Source organism: Oreochromis aureus, linkage group 18 (genome assembly GCF_013358895.1).
Source record: "Oreochromis aureus strain Israel breed Guangdong linkage group 18, ZZ_aureus, whole genome shotgun sequence".
Taxonomy (NCBI): Eukaryota; Metazoa; Chordata; class Actinopteri; order Cichliformes; family Cichlidae; genus Oreochromis; species Oreochromis aureus.
The window spans coordinates 13,549,752-13,568,295 of NC_052959.1; the positions used below are offsets into that span (position 1 = coordinate 13,549,752).

Below are 18,544 nucleotides of genomic sequence, written 5' to 3' on the forward strand. Positions count from 1 at the left end.
CCTTTATTTTCATGTATTTATTTATTTGAGAAAGCTCTAAACTCACTCCACACGCTTTAGAGTTTTCAGACCTTTTCACAAACGTATTCTACATTTCATAGACTATTTAATTTCTCATAAGTCTAAAGATCAGTCGTAGATTTCAATGCAAAATCAATCAGTAAACAAATTAATAAAAGCTTTTCCAGTTGTCTGTAAACCCTCTGTGTTCCTCTTTCATGAGACTCTCGGTTCCTTGCTATAGGGATCAATGATCAATTTGAAGCTTGGCTGCACTGTTCTAGGTCACAACCAGTTTTAATGTGTCAGTGCACACAAAGATCCACCGAGCACTAAAGAAGCCCAACCTCAGTCCAGGAGAGGGCGCTGTGGTAGAAACAGCCCTGTAAACTGCGTGCTGCCACGTGGAACTTGATGGCTGAGGTGGGGTGGTTTTCTAAGTGACATCCAAAGAGGCTCCTGAGGAGGCAGTAAACATTAAACATTTTTACTCTCATTTTTGTTCCCCTATCAGCTGAAATTAGAGAGCATTTGTCCTTCAGCCTGGAGCTAGAGCTCCATCTCATTCCTGATTATTTTTGAGAGCAAATTAGCTTCACATTAGTTCTGTGACTCCTAACAAGATTACCAAAGCTACATCCGCTCCTCACATCCACTTGCAAACAATGCCACAATCTCATTAACTCTGTCCCCCTCTAATCCCTTCACCCTTTCAGAGCACCCCTCCACCACCATTCTCCTTAAACAGATAAAAGTGTGGCCAGTGTCTGTAGCTGTGTGGAGTCTAAATTTGCCTTGTCACTCAGGTTGAATAAAAAAGGAAAAAAAAAACAACAACCCAACAATCCTATAATAAGCCGTAAAAACAGAGCTATAATGAGTCCCAGCAGACTTGAAAGCATCCTGAAATCACTTTACTGAAAATAACTGAGTCACTGTGATGAGATTATTGGTTCTGGGATTAATATAATCTGAAGGTTACAGCATGGTTAGTCTATAATTCAGGATTCTGATCTTGAAATCATTTGAATCTCTAACATTTATTTCATGCGTTCCTGGAAAGGCCTGCGCTGTTACATCTGATATATTATATCAGATAAATGAGTGAACGTAAACTCGCTTCCAGCCCATCAGTAATAAGAAATCATATCCATCATTTACTGTTCCAAAACGACTTCACATCAGAACCAAAAATGCTGTTTTATTGCTATTTATAATTTCAAATATCTATTGCTTTCACCATTGTTCTCCAGAGTTTATTATTCGTATGACTGCATGACAAAGAGCAGGACCATAGCATAATTAATATTTAACACAACTACTGCGCAACAGTTTTGCTTTGAAAACAGGGAAACCTGCAATTTCCAATTAAATCAGTAATGTAGGCTACACATCACTGCTAAAGAAGGCAACCCAACCCTGTGGTGTCTATATCTTTAAAAGAGTGGGTATATTCCTGCCCCCAGCTGCTCTCCTGGAGGGCTGAATCAACATTAGTGGCACTCTCTTGTGTGGGCTCGTAGCATCCTTTGCTTTTCATTTTCAGGGCGCGCATCCTCTCTCTCTCTCTCTCTCACACACACACACACACACACACACGCACACACACCCCCTCCAAGCCTGAGCGGTGCGCGATGCCTCGGCCGCTGCGGATAGCGTGCTCCTGTGTGGATGTGGCTCATATACTCCAAACAAAAATGAGTGATGTACGGCTGATTTGAACGCAGCGATGCTTTCCGGCATGGATGCCCGTTAACTGACGGAATAGCCTTTATGGAGTGGAGCTCATCGTCGCCGGAGCAAATCTGGGGAGAGTCAGAGAGGTGAGGTGGCTGATTGTGTGCGGGGGGACACCGCAGCGGAAGACGGATGCTTATTTGGCATTTTTAACAAAAACACGACTCCGGCGATACAAACCGCGGTTTCAGTCAGAGCACTGACTGCTGCTACAGTCAGACCATTTCAATTATTTTCTCTCACTTGATGTTTACCCCATCATCCAGCCTGGATAAAAGGCCGTTTTTCTCTCCTCACAGGGCTACTCTATCACACACAGTAGCCGCGGATCGGAGAATAAAGCTATCGGGGGTGATGCAAATGTCTCTCTGTGATTGCGCATGTGTCCATTTATCCTTACACGAGCTACATTTGTAAAGGGGTTTCTGATGGAAGATGCCATTAAAGACGCGGTGGTTCTGACCTACTTTGCAGGAATAAACATAAACTGCATGCACCAACTAGGCTGCTTAAAGGGCTCATCGGTGCAGGTGGGCAGTAGGGCCCTGGAGGCGCTCAATGCAGCTGTCCTAGAAGTAAGGCTGAATTCCTCCATGTACGCCCACCAAGTGCTTAAGAGATGAAAGCTTGACTTTCATTAACAAGGGATGGTTTTTGATAACCACTCATCACAACCGTCACATAGCTCAAATTCTCCATCGTGACCACACCATCTGACCTATATCTGCATTAAGGGAACAGTTGTGTAAGACAGTTGTGATTTGGATGTGCTGTTTACCAAAATACTACAGCATATATACCATTTGTCCACCTGGTGAACTTCTAAAACCCTTTGGCATGCATACAGCTGTCTTTACATTTACTGACCCAGCAGCTGTCAGGGGCATTCCCCATGAAGTGGGGGAGCACTGATGGGGCAGTAGCAGTTGGCCTAATGTTGGGCATATTTGTCTGTATACTGTTTGGGTGTTGACCCATCTCTCTGCATCTTACTGCTGTTATTTCTAACCTGATTAGGGGTGACTGTAAAGGCAAACACCCCCTCCGTTGAAGCTCAGTTGAACTCTGACCCCGTGGCTCCTCTCTTATCTCTTCTCTCCCCTGCTGAGACTCTAATACAGAGGTGCAAATGACATCATGCTGTTATACTGAAAGGGCTTTTAGTGGCTTTTAAATTTCAGGAAGAGCTCTTTGTTTTTAAGGGCACGCAGTAAAACAGAGAGACTGTTTTGTGTGATGTTGGAATGGATCTACTTGTGTAGGTTTTCACTCTTGTCTTGTCTGTTTATATTCATTCAATGCTGACTTTGCTTTTTTTTTGGCCATTTCTTTCACAGTACTCAAGATCCTCCATCTAAGATCACAGGTCACATGACAGGTGTGTATCCCCCCCCCTCCACATAACTTAATATTTCCATGAGTTTTCAGTTTTTTTGAATGCACCTTTTCCTCTTGTTTAGATTTGTGCAGTGATGAAACAGACAACTCTCCCCCTCTCCAGCTTCACACGCTCAAGCAGTTCGAACAGGTGAGAGGTTTTATTTTTACATATCATGGAGTTTGATGTGACGGACACTTCTCCATCCCCATGATGCTGCATTTGAATGAATTATGTGCCAGATGAATACATGCTTCATGCTGCCATCTAGTGGCTTCATGGACTCACAGGAAAAAAAAGATAAAGTCAGAGATCCGTATTGAGGAAATGAGGATAGTCTAACCCAGGAATTCGCGCACATATTCCAATCATCTGGAGAGCATGTTTTAAAAATACCGTACTGAAAAGGAGAGCACCTGCGAGTGGAGAAATGTGGATGGAAAACACCCAGAACTCTCCTGGTATTTTAAAAATCTGCCTCTGGCTACTGCATGGCCCACTTTAGGTTTCCAGTGTCTGCTGCACTATTGCTGGGCATTGTAGCAGTCACATTAGAAGAGAGTATATTAAGTATTCCTTTTAATGTCTGGCAGGGTGCTGTTCAGAGCACTCAGAATATCACTGTGACAAACTCCAAGCCAAAGTCATAATTAGCATTTTAATGTTTTCTGCAGATAAAAAAAAAAGACACTGCAAATAAAATGTTATTTGCAAATGAATGTTCCCTTGCCTACACTGTTAGGTCCATAAACTGCAATTTTTGTACTTTTCCCTCTGTACTGACATGGTGAAGCAGAAGAAAATAGATATGGATTGTTTTTAATACTTGGATGCAGTCAATGACTGTCTGAAGTCTAAAACCCATGGACATCACCATATGTTGTATTTCTTCCCTGGAGATGCTCTGCTGGATCTTTACCACTGCCACTGTCAGTTGCTGCTTGCTTTCGGGTCTTTCTGCCTTCAGCTTGTACTGAATAGCTATAAAAGCATGCTCTGTACAATTGAGATCAGGTCACTGGCTTGTCCATTGATGAATATCCCATTTCTGTGCCTTGAGAATCTGTGTTGCTTTTATCCTTTTGAACTACGAAGCACTGTTTGATCAGTGTTGCAGCATTTGTCTAAATCTGAGCAGAGGTACAGCCCCGTACACTTCACAATTCATCATGCTGCTTCTAGATGGAGTCAGTGGTTGTAAACTCGCTGTATTTACATTCATGGAGACGTCTCTTGATTGTAGACCTTAAAAATTAAATACATAGAGTGTTTGACTCAGTTAGATGCTGTGAAGCTGGTCAGTGTTTTCCTTCTTTTTAAAAATATACCAGATTGATGATTTGGTCACACCTAATGTTTTTTCACTGTTTCTCTGAGAGGTTTATTTTGGTGTTTAGTCTAATCTGATGTCCTTTAGGGCTTCATATTTAAAATGACAGTGAAAAGCTATAATATACAATTTCAGCTCTGAATCAATTTCAGATATTAAGTTCCATTCATTTGTCATGAAATAACAAGGGAAGTGGCCATGAAACTGCTTGTGAGTCAAGTGTCCAATTAGTTTTGATCCTCTGAAAATGGGCAGTTGTGTATAAAAATGTTAGCATTTCCTAAAGAGTTGTTACATATTGATTTAAAATTGATTTAAAAAGCACTGTGGTGGGGTACAGAGGTAAAACTTCAAAACATGTTTCTTTTCCAAATAATTATGGCCCTAATTGTACATTTATTTTTGCTATAATGCTATAATATTCATATGTGATTTCCCGATGCATTACTAAAGTGAAAACTGATACTAAAGAAGGGGTGATTTGTAGTATATGTTTTTCTGTCACCTTACACAAGCACAAAAAAATCGCACCCTTTTTAATGAGATAGATGGACAGTTTTGCCTTGCTTGCGTTCCTACAGGGATTTAATTTTTTTTCAAAAAGACAATCTGAAACCAAAAAGAACCCATCCAGGCCACATTACTGTCAGACCTGTTGAATTGAAACATCAGTTAAATTTAAAATGTCTGACAAAGTTTAGTAGGTTAAAAGATCTCAAAAAGCAGCAAATCACACCATGATCTAACAAAACAGCTGAGAAACAAAGTCACTGACATCTATCGGTGTGGAAAGGGTTACAAAACCATTTGTAAAGCTTTGGGACTCCGCTGAACTACAGTGAGAGATATTGTCCATCTTCCCAGGAATAGTCGGCCTACCAAAATTACTCCAAGAGCACGTCAACATCAGAAATCATCTTGATGATCCCCAAGACTTTTGGGAAAATATTCTTTGGACTGATGAGACAAAAGTTGAACTTTTTGGAAGGTTTGAGTCCCATTAAAGCTGCATCAAACTAAACAGCATTTCATAAAAAGAAAATTATCCCAGCGTTCAAACATGGTTGTAGTAGTGTGATGGTCGGGGGCTGCTTTGCTGCGTCAGGACTTGGATGATTTGCTGTAATAGATGTAACTATGAATCGTCTCTCTACCAGAAAATCCTAAAGGAGACTGTATGGGCCATCAGTTCATGCCCTGAAGCTCAAGCACACTTGGGTTATGCAGCAGGACAATGATGTGCAACACACCAGCCAGTCCAACTCTGAATGGACTAGAAATAATCAAACGAAGGTTTTGAAGGGACCTAGTAAAAGTCTGGACGATTGAGATGCTTTGGCATGACATTAAACAGACTGTTCAAGCTGGAAAAGCCTCCATTGTGGCTGAATTAAAAGAATTCTGCAAGTATGAGTGGGGCTAAAATTCCTCCACAGTATTGTGAGAGACTCATTGTCAGGTACCACAAATGCTTTATTGCAATTTTTGTTGCAACTAGTTTATTAGGGTTAGGGGGCGATTACTTTTGGATAGGATACCTAGGGTACGTTTGGATAGCTTAATTAAAAAAATGTATTTTGTATTTATTCAGGATATCCTTGTCTAATACTGAAATTTGTTTGATGATCTGAAACATTTAAGTGTGACAAATATGCCAAAAACTATGAAAGCAGAAAGGGGACAAATAGTTTTCCACAGCACAGTACATCCCTCCATATGCATGCTACTGCAAAGTCTTGACGTAGAAGATAACAAATCAGCACAGGGAACCCATAATGTTTAACTGTTAGTGTATACCTGGTCTCACAGAAAATATGAAATGATACCAATGCAGTGAAAGTAAAATCAGACAAAAATCATCTGTATTTAAAAGAAATGGGAGAAAATTCATGTCCAGCAACACAAATTATTTCATTAAACCTTCTGACTGTTTCTGAACTGCATGTTAGAGCAATCATTTGCTCTCTTTTACTTTTTATTTGGGGTGCCAGTGCAAATAATACGGTATATCGCTCATTTGCAATGTACCCAATAATAACATCAGCAACCTAAATTCTTCTACTACTATATTCAATTAAAGAGACTGTTATAGACCATAAACCCATCCCCAGGTCCTCCACAGTATGTGACATCTCAGTGCTTGTCTCTAAAAATGTGTGTTTTTGGACATGCACTGTATAAGAATAAAACCTGCTGGAGGAGCTGATAAGCCCTGTTAAAATGGGATCAGGGACCAAACAGTCATGAGCGCTGAGGTAATTTCTGAGAGAGTGTGGCCGGCACATTTACACCAAACAGCATTTCAAACAACACAGTGCAGAGTTATACATACACACCATAAATCCTATTTATTTCTCTTTGATGAAGAGTGGACACGTGTGTGTGTGTTTATTTATGAGGATGCAACTATATTGTGTGCAGAGTTTAAATGTAGAGGTAGATGATGTCATCCCTGATGTTACGTGGAGACTCTGCTTGGCGCCCAGCCTATCTTTGCTCTGAATTATTTAGCAACAGCATGTAACCTGACACTATAATGGACACACTCACTGAAAGCATCATGAACTAAAAATGATCTAATTGTCCTGTCTGTGTCTCTGTATTATCCAATCTTTTCACACTTGGTTTCAGCTTAGGTTTGTATTGTTAGGATATGTAGAACCCGCTTTCCTTTTTCACTCTTGAGTTCAATTCTTTCAGTTTGCTTGTTTCTCTGAGGGACATTCAGGGATTCTCCACAGTGAGATTGAGGACAGCTCCCTATTAATAGCACTGTGGCTCACTGCTCCCAGGTTTCCTATTTCTTCTAACTTCTTTCCACTCACCTGCCTGTTTCACTCCCACCAGCCTCTCTCAACTTCATTCCCAGAGCTAACTGTGTAGCTATCACAGGCTATGGTAAAATCAGGGTGGGCTAATCCATCTTAAACATCATTATTAGTGTAAGAGGGGGAAAAAATGACAGCAAGCTTCCAAAAGATGCAAAACAACATTAGCCTCGACATATACTCATATATGTTGCTTCCAGTCAGCCATATGTCCCATATTTGCTTTTCCTGTAGCTCACTAAAAGATCTTTAGAAAGAGCTATTTAGCTAATTATTGTTAACTGGCTTTAGCTGTTTGCTAACTTTGTTTGCACTTCAGTGCTGAAAAGAATAATGGATTTTTCTGTTGTTGCTTTCTTTATCTGAAATGTCTCCTGCTTCTGCCACAAACTGACATTTCTAAAGCAAAACCATAAATAACAAATAAAAAATAAATTTTCTAATAATGCAAGTGGCTAAAAGGGCTAATGCTACTGCTAATTTTCCCTACTGGCTTCTACATTTATTTAACTCACCGTTAATGTTTAGGTTAAGACAATCTGTACCCTGAGTAAGATATTGAAGATGATATTTATATACTATTTTGAAGAAAAGGAGCTTCAGAAAAACCCCAGAATGGCATATGACAGCAAAGATAAATTAAAAAATAAAGCAGGTGTCATAGAGAAATTGTCATATCCCAAATTCAGCAGTGGCGGATTTTGGCAGTGGTTTGAATCCATACAGAAAAACAATGCAGACAAAAAGAAAAGATTAGAAAGCGCCTCGCGTCTCACCCCTCCCTCCTTTTTTTTTTTTTTTTTTTACAGAGGTGTGAGATTTCCTTTCATATCACAAGTAACTGTGAGTCTTTTTCACTCCCTCCTCCCCTCCTCTCCCTTTCCTCCCATCTCCCGTGGCAGTCTGGGATTCCAGACATGTCTCCCCCCAGTAAGATAAGCTCCTGTCCCCTTCCTGTGCAGACCACAACACACCATGGAGCTCACACGGCTGCATCTCTGACCGCCGGGCTGCAGAGTAGCCCTCTGCACTGCAAACGCCCCTGAAAACCTCAGCGTGTGTGTGTGTGTGTGCATGTGTGTGTGAGTGTGTTAGATTTAGTGTGTGTGAGTGATTTTGTAGATTGTGTCCTTATGGCCTGTTAGATGCAAGAATGACACTTTGTAAATACTTTTTTTTTTTGAGGAAGGCATGTCTGTCAGTTCCTGGACTCTAACAAAAGGGCATGCTTAAGAGCTGCTGTCCTTTGAAATGGACTCCTTTTCTCCATGACATGGAGAAGTTGAGGACAGCTATTCATTTCTGATCTATGATGGACATCATGTCAAGCAGTGTGGATGCGCTTTGACAGTCATGTCTAACGGTTACCGTACTTTATCACAGCACCTGAATGACCTGAAGAAGGAGAACTTCAGCCTCAAGCTCCGCATCTACTTCCTGGAGGAGAGGATCCAGCAGAAGTATGAGGAGAGCAGTGAAGATGTCTACCGCACGGTGAGTGGGACAGCTCTCTAATTATTAGGAAAGTAGTGGTAAACTGCTTGACTGGTGGTGATAGCTGATTCTATGTTTACAGTTAATTAAATGAATTCATTCATTTATCAGTCACATGTGGGGACTGTCATAAACCATTGCTTTACTGAAACACGTTTGCTGTTTGTTTATCCAGCTGTCACACAGGTTTGGTTGAGGTGATGTGACTTTACCAAGTGCGTGTTATAAGACATGGCTGCCCTGCGAAACACTAATCTCTAACTACCTCTTTTTGTAGTATTTTTAATGCAGTACATGTTTCTGGCTGGTTTGGCTGGCTTCTCTTTTCCTATCTGGGGTGCTTCATACTGGCATTTGGGGTTTTCTGCCCATTGGTTGATTCACAGCACAGAAACACTCGGAGACATCCAAGGCTGAATAAACACGTAGAACAAAACTACAATGTCAGAAATAGCTTATAATAAAAATTAAATGACTTATGTCATGAAAAAATATTTATTGCATGTGTGAGCTGTAAGTAAAATGTTGAACCTTATTACTTTTTATTACAACTCAAAATGAAAGAGTAACACAAACGTTATCAAAAGAGATATTAAATTGACATTGAAACTCTAGTTGTTTCAGTAATAATACTAACAATAACTTGTTTTATACAGCGGTTTTCATGACAACCTGAATCTGGATACCTTATTTTCTTTCACAAACACGGTGCATTTGTAGATACTGTAAAGGTTTATTTTTTATATGGATACATTGTAGATCTTATAGGATTTGTCTTATACTGTAATTTATTTATGTAAGTAACACATTTAACATTATATCATAGAGCACGTGTATTTTATCTATAGTTAATTTTTGTAATTACATTGCTTGTAATGACATTTATGTTTAAATCAGAGTATAGAGATACATAAAGATTTTTCATATCACACTCCATATGTTTTTTTTCAAATGCTTAATTTCTTTTCTATTTGCCTTTCATTTGGATGCTCATATTGCATCTCAAATTTATTTGATCCTTTCTCTCTAAGTGGTGCAAAACAATATGCCGTATACACTAATTAAAATAATTTGTGTTTGGAACAGAGTAGTTTATTTCCAGAATATTTAGTTCAGGGTAGATTGATTTAGATTAAAGAAATATTGCAAACTGTACTGGCATCAGTAAAGTTTTTTTCAAAATAGAATTGATTCAATGATTCATTTTGATTTACATTTGCAATTGATTGTGTAAATATTAATTCCATAATTTTATCTTAGTTTGATTTACAGAAGAATTTAGCTGATTTTAATAGGAGCAAAATAAATAATCAAATAAATTAAATTAAATTTTCAAACATCAGCCAACAGTATATCTTCAGACATTCTTGAAATATGGACTATATTAAAAAGTAAAAGGATGGAGTCATAGTTTTCACACTTTCCAGAGATGTTGTTCAGATTGCTTTAGCTGTATTTTCATGATCCCTGGCTTGATTAATAAAATATTAACACGACAGCACCAACATTATATAATACTCCCACAGACTAGGTTATTGAAGTCTGCTAAGATTCTGTGCTACTTTAAGGGGAGACCATCTCTGGAAATGGTTTTAAAGTTGCTTTTGTCCCAAGCAAAACATTTTTTATACAGAATGTAACTGTGAGAGCACAAAATAGAAGATACAGTCCACAACTAGTTAACATATAAAAGGTAGGAAGGGATCCAGACAGATGATCCTCCACCAAAAACCCATAACCAGTTGTGCAGTTTTAAAGATTGTGCTCCACCTTTTAAATTTATTTACATTTAGTTTTAGTTTAATCTTTTTTTTTTTTTTTTTTTTTTTTTAAGAGACAAGAGACAGGCCTAGCTAGAATTTAATTTTTCTAAATATAGTATCAGAAAAGTATTGTTAGAGTGTTGGTACTGCAGCTCTAATCAGTTATAGTGTCAAAGATCTAACAAGACACTCCATTTAAATCAAATGGTATAATTTCTTTAATTTTAAGATCAACAAAATATACTCATATTGCATTAAAATTTATTTGATCCTTTCTCTAGATTAATTGATTGACAATGAGAAGTCTCTAATTAAAATAATTTGTGTTTGGAACTCACAGATGTAAGTAATAATTAGTTGCAGATCTAAAAACAATGGTCTTTCTCATAGAGTCTCTATGAGGATGCTGTTTCTGTGAACATGCTGCTTTGCTTTGCTTCTAAATGTGTTCTCTGCTTCCATCTCTGCATGCAAAGTGTGCACCTACAGTAAGGTGACCCAGTTCAGCTGTTGTCTGTTTGCAAAAATAAATAATCAAATAAATTAAATTCAATTTTCAAAAATCCCAACAGTCTAATTCAGACATTCTTGAACCATGGACTCTTTTAAAAAGAGAAAGGATGGCTGCTTAATCCAGCCAAACAAGACCTGAGCACTGGTCCTCTTATCCTCCACTATTACTGCATACCATCAGTGATTGGGTAAACTCGATCCAGTGTTGTACAGACATGCAGCTGGAGTTTAATCCGTGTGCCTCACAGGCCCCACTCTGTGTGACTAAAGGCTAATCAGTCAAAGCACTTTTTATTTGGAGACTAAATCTTTGTTCTGTGGATGCTATCCGACCTGAGCTGCTCGTGTTGAATATCATGACAGAGTGATAATGTTCCCATCTTTCCTCTGAAGCATCTCTGTGTAATACAGTACAGGCTGGCGTGTTAGTCCTGGGTACATAGTGATCTCTCCAGACAGAAGATCTCCACCATAAGCCCTTAACCAGATTGTTTATCAGTTTTAATCGTAACACCTTTTAAATTTATTTACTTTAGTTTTATTTTAAACCTATTTGAGAAACATAAGTGTGGCTAGAAATAAAGTAAAATATAGTTTCAAAAAGTTTCTTCAAATGTTGGTACTGAGTCCTTACTATTTCAGTAGTTAAAGTAAAGAAAAAAAAAGGTTTTAAATCAAAGTTAAATCACTAACCAAGAATGGATCAGTTTAAAATATAGCCAGAATACCCTAAATATTAGATTTTTGAAGAGCCAATTGATTGACAGTGAGAAGTCTCTGCTTATCTGAGCAAAGCAAAAAACTCACAGAGGTACCTATACACCTGTACATCACAGCCTGTAAAATAGCTTAGCACCTTGTAACTGTCCCAAGTACATGATTACAATGCTGTAGGAACAACTGCTGGCACATGTGATAGTCTGATGTAGGATTCTAGTTTCTCAACTGGACTGCAGGAAAGTCAGTTCAGCACCAGCTGTTCTCTGTTTGAAAAAGCCAGCCGGCTGTCTTAATAGATGTGGTATCCCTGTTTGTCTTGCCTTTCTGATCACCACCGACTCTTTGATATGAGAAATTAATGGCTGCTTAATCCAGCCAAACAAGACCTGAGCACTAGATCCAACGATTAGATTCCACTATATCTGCATACGCATCAGCGCATGATTGATGATGTCATCAAGATCCGCCTGTTGTACAGACATATCAGCTGGAGTTTAACCATTATCATCAGGCCCCACTCTGTTCTGACTGAAGTTTCAGTCAAAGCACTTTTTTATCCTGAGACTAAATCTTGTTCTGTGTCCCTAACCAACAGAGCTGCTCACGTGAACTTTGATCAGAGTGATAAAGTTGCCATCTTTCCTCCAGCTTCACTGTGCTAATGTTAGTACTAACATAGCTGTGTCGCTAGTCCCACGTACATAGTTATATACCAGGTAGTCCAACTCTCTAACCCTGCAAAGCCACTGCTTTTTAGTTTTCTGTCTTTATTTATCACATGTGTGGTAGCAGAATTGTACGTGCTTGTATTAGTTTCACTTTCTCACATTTTAACATGGTTGAGAAATGTTTGTGGTGTAAACTATGTAATAATGTCCTTTAATTGTTTCTTCAAATGTTAAATTTAATAAATTTACTATTTTATGGTAAATGGATGTTAAAAATTGTTTTATGCTTAAAAAGTTAAATGAACCAAGAATGATGATTTAATTAAAGATGAAAACCGTTTAGAATATTTTTAACTCTTGTTTTCGCCAGACTTTGGGACCTGAAAGGGACTGTCAACAGAATACTCTCACCACGGCAGCCGTAATGCAGACAATCCATCACAGTCCATCAGCAGGCTTACCAAAGTTGTACTAAAACATTTTAACAGATCGGTTCAAGGTCATGATTACAATAAGAATTAGGAAATACATGGCACATGTGATTTTGATATAAATTAAAGTTTTTCAACTGTGCAGGAAAGTCAGTTCAGGACCTGGAATCTTCTCCTTTGAAGCCATGCTGTTGTAATAGATGTGGTATCCAGTTTGCCTTGCTGAAATATGCAAGACCTTCCCGAAAAAGACTTGGATGGGAGTTCATGCGATCTAAATCTTTATAAAGATGCAAGCTTTTGAATTGAGCATTGACACCAAGCCAGACGGTCCCTCTCTTCTTTATTCCAGAGGAGAGGGACCATTTTTCCAAAACAGAATTTTTGGAAAACAGAGCAGTTTTCCGTCCATTAGCAGATGGCTGCCAATCCCTGGTTCTGCCAAAGGTTTCTTCCTGTTAAAAGGGAGATTTTCCTTCCCACTGTTGCCAGTGCTTGCTCAAAGGGGGTCGTTTGATTGTTGGGGTTTGCTCAGTGTTATTAAAGGATCTCTACTTTAAAATATAAACTGCCTTGAGGCGAGCATTTCTGGATCATGTTGACATGTGGCGGCTTCTTTGCATGATAGAGCTTTAACCAGCACTGTGGATGGCATGGTGAACTGTGTTCACAGACACTGATTTTGGAAAGTGTTCCTGAGTCTATGCAGTGATTTCCATGACAGAATCACTTGTTTTTTAAATGCAGACCTTTTTGATGTCTGTGTCCCAACTTTTTTGAAAAATGCTGCTGCCATCAACCTCAATTATCTGATATTCTTCATAGTAAAATGTTGCAGTTTAAACATGGGTGGTAAAACTGGGTTGTAAAAACGTAGGTGGGTTTATAAGGTACATGTTAACATTTGGATTTTAAAACATTAATTTCTCTAGTTTTCATCAAGCTATTTGCACTGCGATGTCAAATATGTTCTTAAAATCCACAAAGATGTCCAGAGTCTTTAGTTTGGAAAAGTGTGGAACTTCGGGAAGTTATTGAAAGACCCTTAAAATTAGAATAGAATACAATAGAATAGCCCTTTATTGTCATTGTACATCTACATTGAAATGATGGATTTCTAAAGAAATTACTCATCTAAAAAGCTGTTGTCAGTATCATTAATGTTATCGATGCTACCAAACCATGTAAATCTTTGGTATCAGTTATAACAGGATGAGCAGGATAATCATTCCAAGAACTGAAGCTGAGTGATGATATGTGATAGCACATCACTATTAGCTGATCACTCCCCATGATACAGGTGTGTTCAATTTCTGTGTGGTGAGCCTGTCAAGGTTCGAAGTGCAGCCATCCCCCTCCCCTTAGTTAAAAGTGGACGTGTTGCTGAGGTCCGTCAGGCCAGGAGAGGCCAAAGTAGCAGGTGCAGGGTGATGGGTGACTATATATAGAGCTGTTTGCGAGACAGTTCCTGTAAATGTTGTTGTCTCATGCACACGCACACACAAACACAAACATGCACACACGGGAATACATGTTTGCTATTATCAGAGTCTTTAGACAGGCTTCATATCATCAGGAATATGGAAACCATTTATCACATATTTATTGCATTTGTTAAAGCTGCTGTTGCATGACTTAGTAACATTAGTTGAAAAAGGTTGTTTATCATAAGATATTACGCTGAACAATGGCAAATCTAAAAGGTATATCTACAGTCTTTATAGAGTTTTATTTTAAAACTTAAACATAGAAATATAGAAATTAAACAAACTTAAAAAAACCACTCTTTCTATTGTTATTTTTTGCTGATTCATACATGGGGACTGATTGACTTAATTTGGTTCTGCTCATTTAAATTATGACCCAAAACAAGTGATTCATCACACTTTCCTGCAGTCCAGGTCCATGAACTCATCAGTAAAAAGTGATTTACATCATCCACTGTTTCTGCTCAGAAACCTGTTTTTTCAAAAACTGGATTCAATTGGACTTTGACTTAATTTTGGCCTGGAAACCCTCATCAAGGTTTTTCAGCTCAGAAACCTGTTTTCCCAAAGTCAATTTTTAAGGCTTTTTGTCAATTTTCAACCAACATTTCATTGAGTTGACCTTGAAGACTTTAATGTAAGCCAAATTTTCATGGATTGTTAACATGATCCGACTCTACACCACTACAAAGTTTGATCAATTCATTGAAATATTTTCAAGCTATTGTGTTTACAGACAGAATGACCCCACACATGACGTCCAGGGCAGAGGTAATAATTGTTATTTTAGATATTCAATCAGTTTTCTTTTGATCAGTAATTTGATAGTCAACTAATACTTGCAGCTCTACAGCTGCAGAGCCCTGCGGATTTAAGCACTCATAGTTCAGGAATATTGGTTAGTTTCAGGGTGATTGATTTTGTTTTTGCGAGTATTTCTGGATACTCTTAACAGGAGAACTCTCTGACAGCAAAGAGGAAAAGGTCAACACACATGCTGGAAGGTGGAATAAAACTGAACATTTAAATTGCTCAGTACCGACCACTGAGAGCTGCATTTCTTCAGCCTGCAGCGGACAGACAGAGACAGACAGATAATCTGTCCTCTCTCGCTTTGCTGAGGTCAGAATGGAAAGAACGATCCCCACGATTACATTGTCAGTCCTCTAACTCCTTGTGAGAGCTCCGATTGGCACCTAAAATGTCCCCTGTGGACCTCAGCAGGTAAACAAACTGTGGAGTTCAGCTTTTGGCCACAGCGAGCGAGTATCTGAGCTGCTCTGAATTCTCCAGCTCTAAATATACCAGCCGTGACAGCTCGGTCAGATGCTCCGCACAACACCCAAGAAGCCTTGATTCACTCAGCAGGGACGGGGCAATTACAGCCTGACAGGGAGATGTAATGGTTAAGGACACTGAACAAGGACCAAGACAAATGAGTGCTAAATATGTGACAGAGATTTACACAAACAGCAAATCAAACGCAGAGAGAGTGATGAAAACTTAAAAGCTTTTCCACATTTTATCAGATATATATACCCATTCTGCACAAAAGGATGAGCCATATGTATTGCCTAACCACCTGTGGTTTGTGAACTCATAAAGTTTTGCATTTTGGCTCTAGCCATTTTCTTTGGATCCTAAAGTTACCATATTTGGAACAGAGTGTGCTAAAGCTAGCAAGCTTGGGTAATAAACATAATTTTACAGACTAAAGACAGTTGAAGAGGCTTAGAAGCAATAACAGGGTGAATATTAGTCAAGGAACCACAACTGTTTTTTGTTTTCACCATGCCGTAAATAAGAATCTAAAAAATGTCACATGTTTTGCTGTAGGTATCACGGTTACGGCAATTGAGGCCACATGAGAAGGGTTTATTTATTCATTCATTGTATTAGTAGATTAACAATAATGAAGCTTCAATTCAATTTTTTATTACTGATGAAAGATTTCACATTATTTAGTTTTTATTCTTTATGCCTCACACGTTTTATTTTTAAGAGAAGGCGGAGGAGATGGTGCACCGAGGAATGAGCTTGTTGTAAGATAACACGATGTGTTAACTGATTATCTCAATGCTCTTCATCTGTTGCAGAACATCGAGCTGAAGGTGGAAGTAGAGAGCTTGAAGCAGGAGCTTCAGGAGAAACAGGACCTTTTGGACAAAGCCCTGTAAGTCCACAAATATTCATCAGAATTAGTTGTTAATGTACAATAAGGTAAATACTAGTAACAGATTATAACAATTAGACAGATGCAATGCCAACTGGAAACTAAAGATCAATAACAATCTAACTGAAATATTGTTCAGACATGTTCTGTGATTATTGATAATCTATATTGCATTTCTTCTTCTGTGGTCTGTTCTTTGATAAGTTCACTGATGTACACGTTACCACAGCACTTGGTTAACTTTCTTTTCTGATTTGGCTTTCATGAGGTGGTGTTTTTCGTTTGGAGTGTGTTCTTGCTGGATATTAACTGTAATGCTCTACATGGTCCTGTCTTAACTATGGTAACACTTCATATGACTAAAAGCTCATATGCCATGCAGCTGCTGGTAGACACACACACACACACACACACACACACACACAGAGTAAGCCTAAGTGTAGATCATTAACCTTTAAATCTGTGTTCTCAATTTGTGACCACTTTATTTTGTGTCCCTGTGGAATTAAACAAAGAACTGAAGGTTGGGATTTTGCTGGGATATGATGAGATTAAATAGTGGTGTAAGAGTAACGTTTAAAGCATGGGTGTCAAACATAGGGTTAAGGGGCCATCAGCATGACAAAGACCCCAATCCTGTCACGGCTGAGCAGCCATTGTGTTAGTGGAGTGGACCCAAGTGCAGACACAGAAGGAGATGGAACTGAATCTTAACAAAAGACAAGCTTTTTATTTGGCTAAAAGCATGAATACAAAACAAGGCAAAAATGAACAGGAACAAAACTAAAACTAAAACCTAAACTGGGAAAAGCTAGGCTGTACAAAACTATGACACGTGAAACATGATTCTGAGCAGGTGTATGAGAGTAACTATGACAAGAAAAACTGTGAACATAACCTGACCAAAATCATGAGGTACCTGGGATCCAACATGACATCGGGAAAGGACAACAGACACACTGACAGAACGAGCCAGAGGACTTAAATACACAAGAGGGAAATGAGGGAAGTGGAAACACCTGGGGAGACACAGCTGACACAAATAATCATGACCCAACAGGGAAAAGTAAAACTAAGCACACTGAACATAGAAACAACACTTTCAAAATAAAACAGGAAGCATGGAGAGACATGAATTGGGACACGCAAGCCTGACACAAGAGACAGAGGGAGCGAGAGAGGGAGAGGGACACAGAGGAGAGAGACACAAGGGGAAGCTACATAGACGAGGAAGAATAGAAAAAACATAAACCAGACTAAAACTCAACCAAGACAAACCAGTAATAATACTAGAACTTAACTCTACTTCAACTTAAGAATAGCACATGAATATTAACATAACAAATCAACAATACAAAATAGCACAAAACGCTGGGTCACAGACCCAGCACCTGACAAATCCAGTGTGAAAGAAAGCATAAATTTTGGAATTTTGACTACACTTTAATAGGTTTTGCTCTTGGTAAAGATTTCTCAAATGGCCTTTTATACATAGTAATTAAGGATCAGATGAACAGTTCAATGGGAGAAAAGTTCCTGTTTTTTCAGTATCTACTATAGGATTTTAATGTTTTTACTATGGGTCAGACAGTAGGAAAAAAATAGGGCATTTTCTGTGAATTAACAAAAGCATTTTGTTTTATAATTAGAGGACATTCTGGGGAATGAGCTTCCTGAACTTTTCCCTGTAACTTTACACATTTATTTCTTAGAGAGAACAAAAAACCATGCACATCCTCCTCATCCTATGGGGCAGGTGCAGAGCCCAAAAGATGGGACAAAGGAAAAACAGAGTGCAGAACTCCAGAGTACTAATTTATTGCATGGAGCAGCTTTTCGAGCACACCTGCTCTTCATCAGACATGAAACACCAACAATAGTATTGTTTGTCCTAAATAAGAACTGATTTTTGATTGGATGTAATTGGTCATGTGACCATTCACAGGTGATTTACGAGGGTGCTGTTTGGTGTTTCATTGTCTGATGAAGAACAGGTGCACTCGATGCAATAAATAAGGAATC

General features: G+C 38.7%; 1 protein-coding gene across 1 annotated transcript in view; it reads left to right on the top strand.

Annotated features, from left to right (window-relative positions):
• The first annotated feature begins 1,626 nt into the window (after window positions 1-1,626).
• Window positions 1,627-18,544, top strand: part of LOC116319200 (myomegalin-like) — a 47,574-nt gene continuing 30,656 nt past the window's right edge. The window contains exons 1-5 of the mRNA XM_039602236.1: window positions 1,627-1,823; window positions 3,075-3,115; window positions 3,198-3,265; window positions 8,657-8,767; window positions 16,446-16,522. Coding sequence (XP_039458170.1) covers window positions 1,774-1,823; window positions 3,075-3,115; window positions 3,198-3,265; window positions 8,657-8,767; window positions 16,446-16,522 — 347 coding nt within the window. The 5' untranslated portion in view covers window positions 1,627-1,773. The remainder of the gene's footprint in view (window positions 1,824-3,074; window positions 3,116-3,197; window positions 3,266-8,656; window positions 8,768-16,445; window positions 16,523-18,544) is intronic.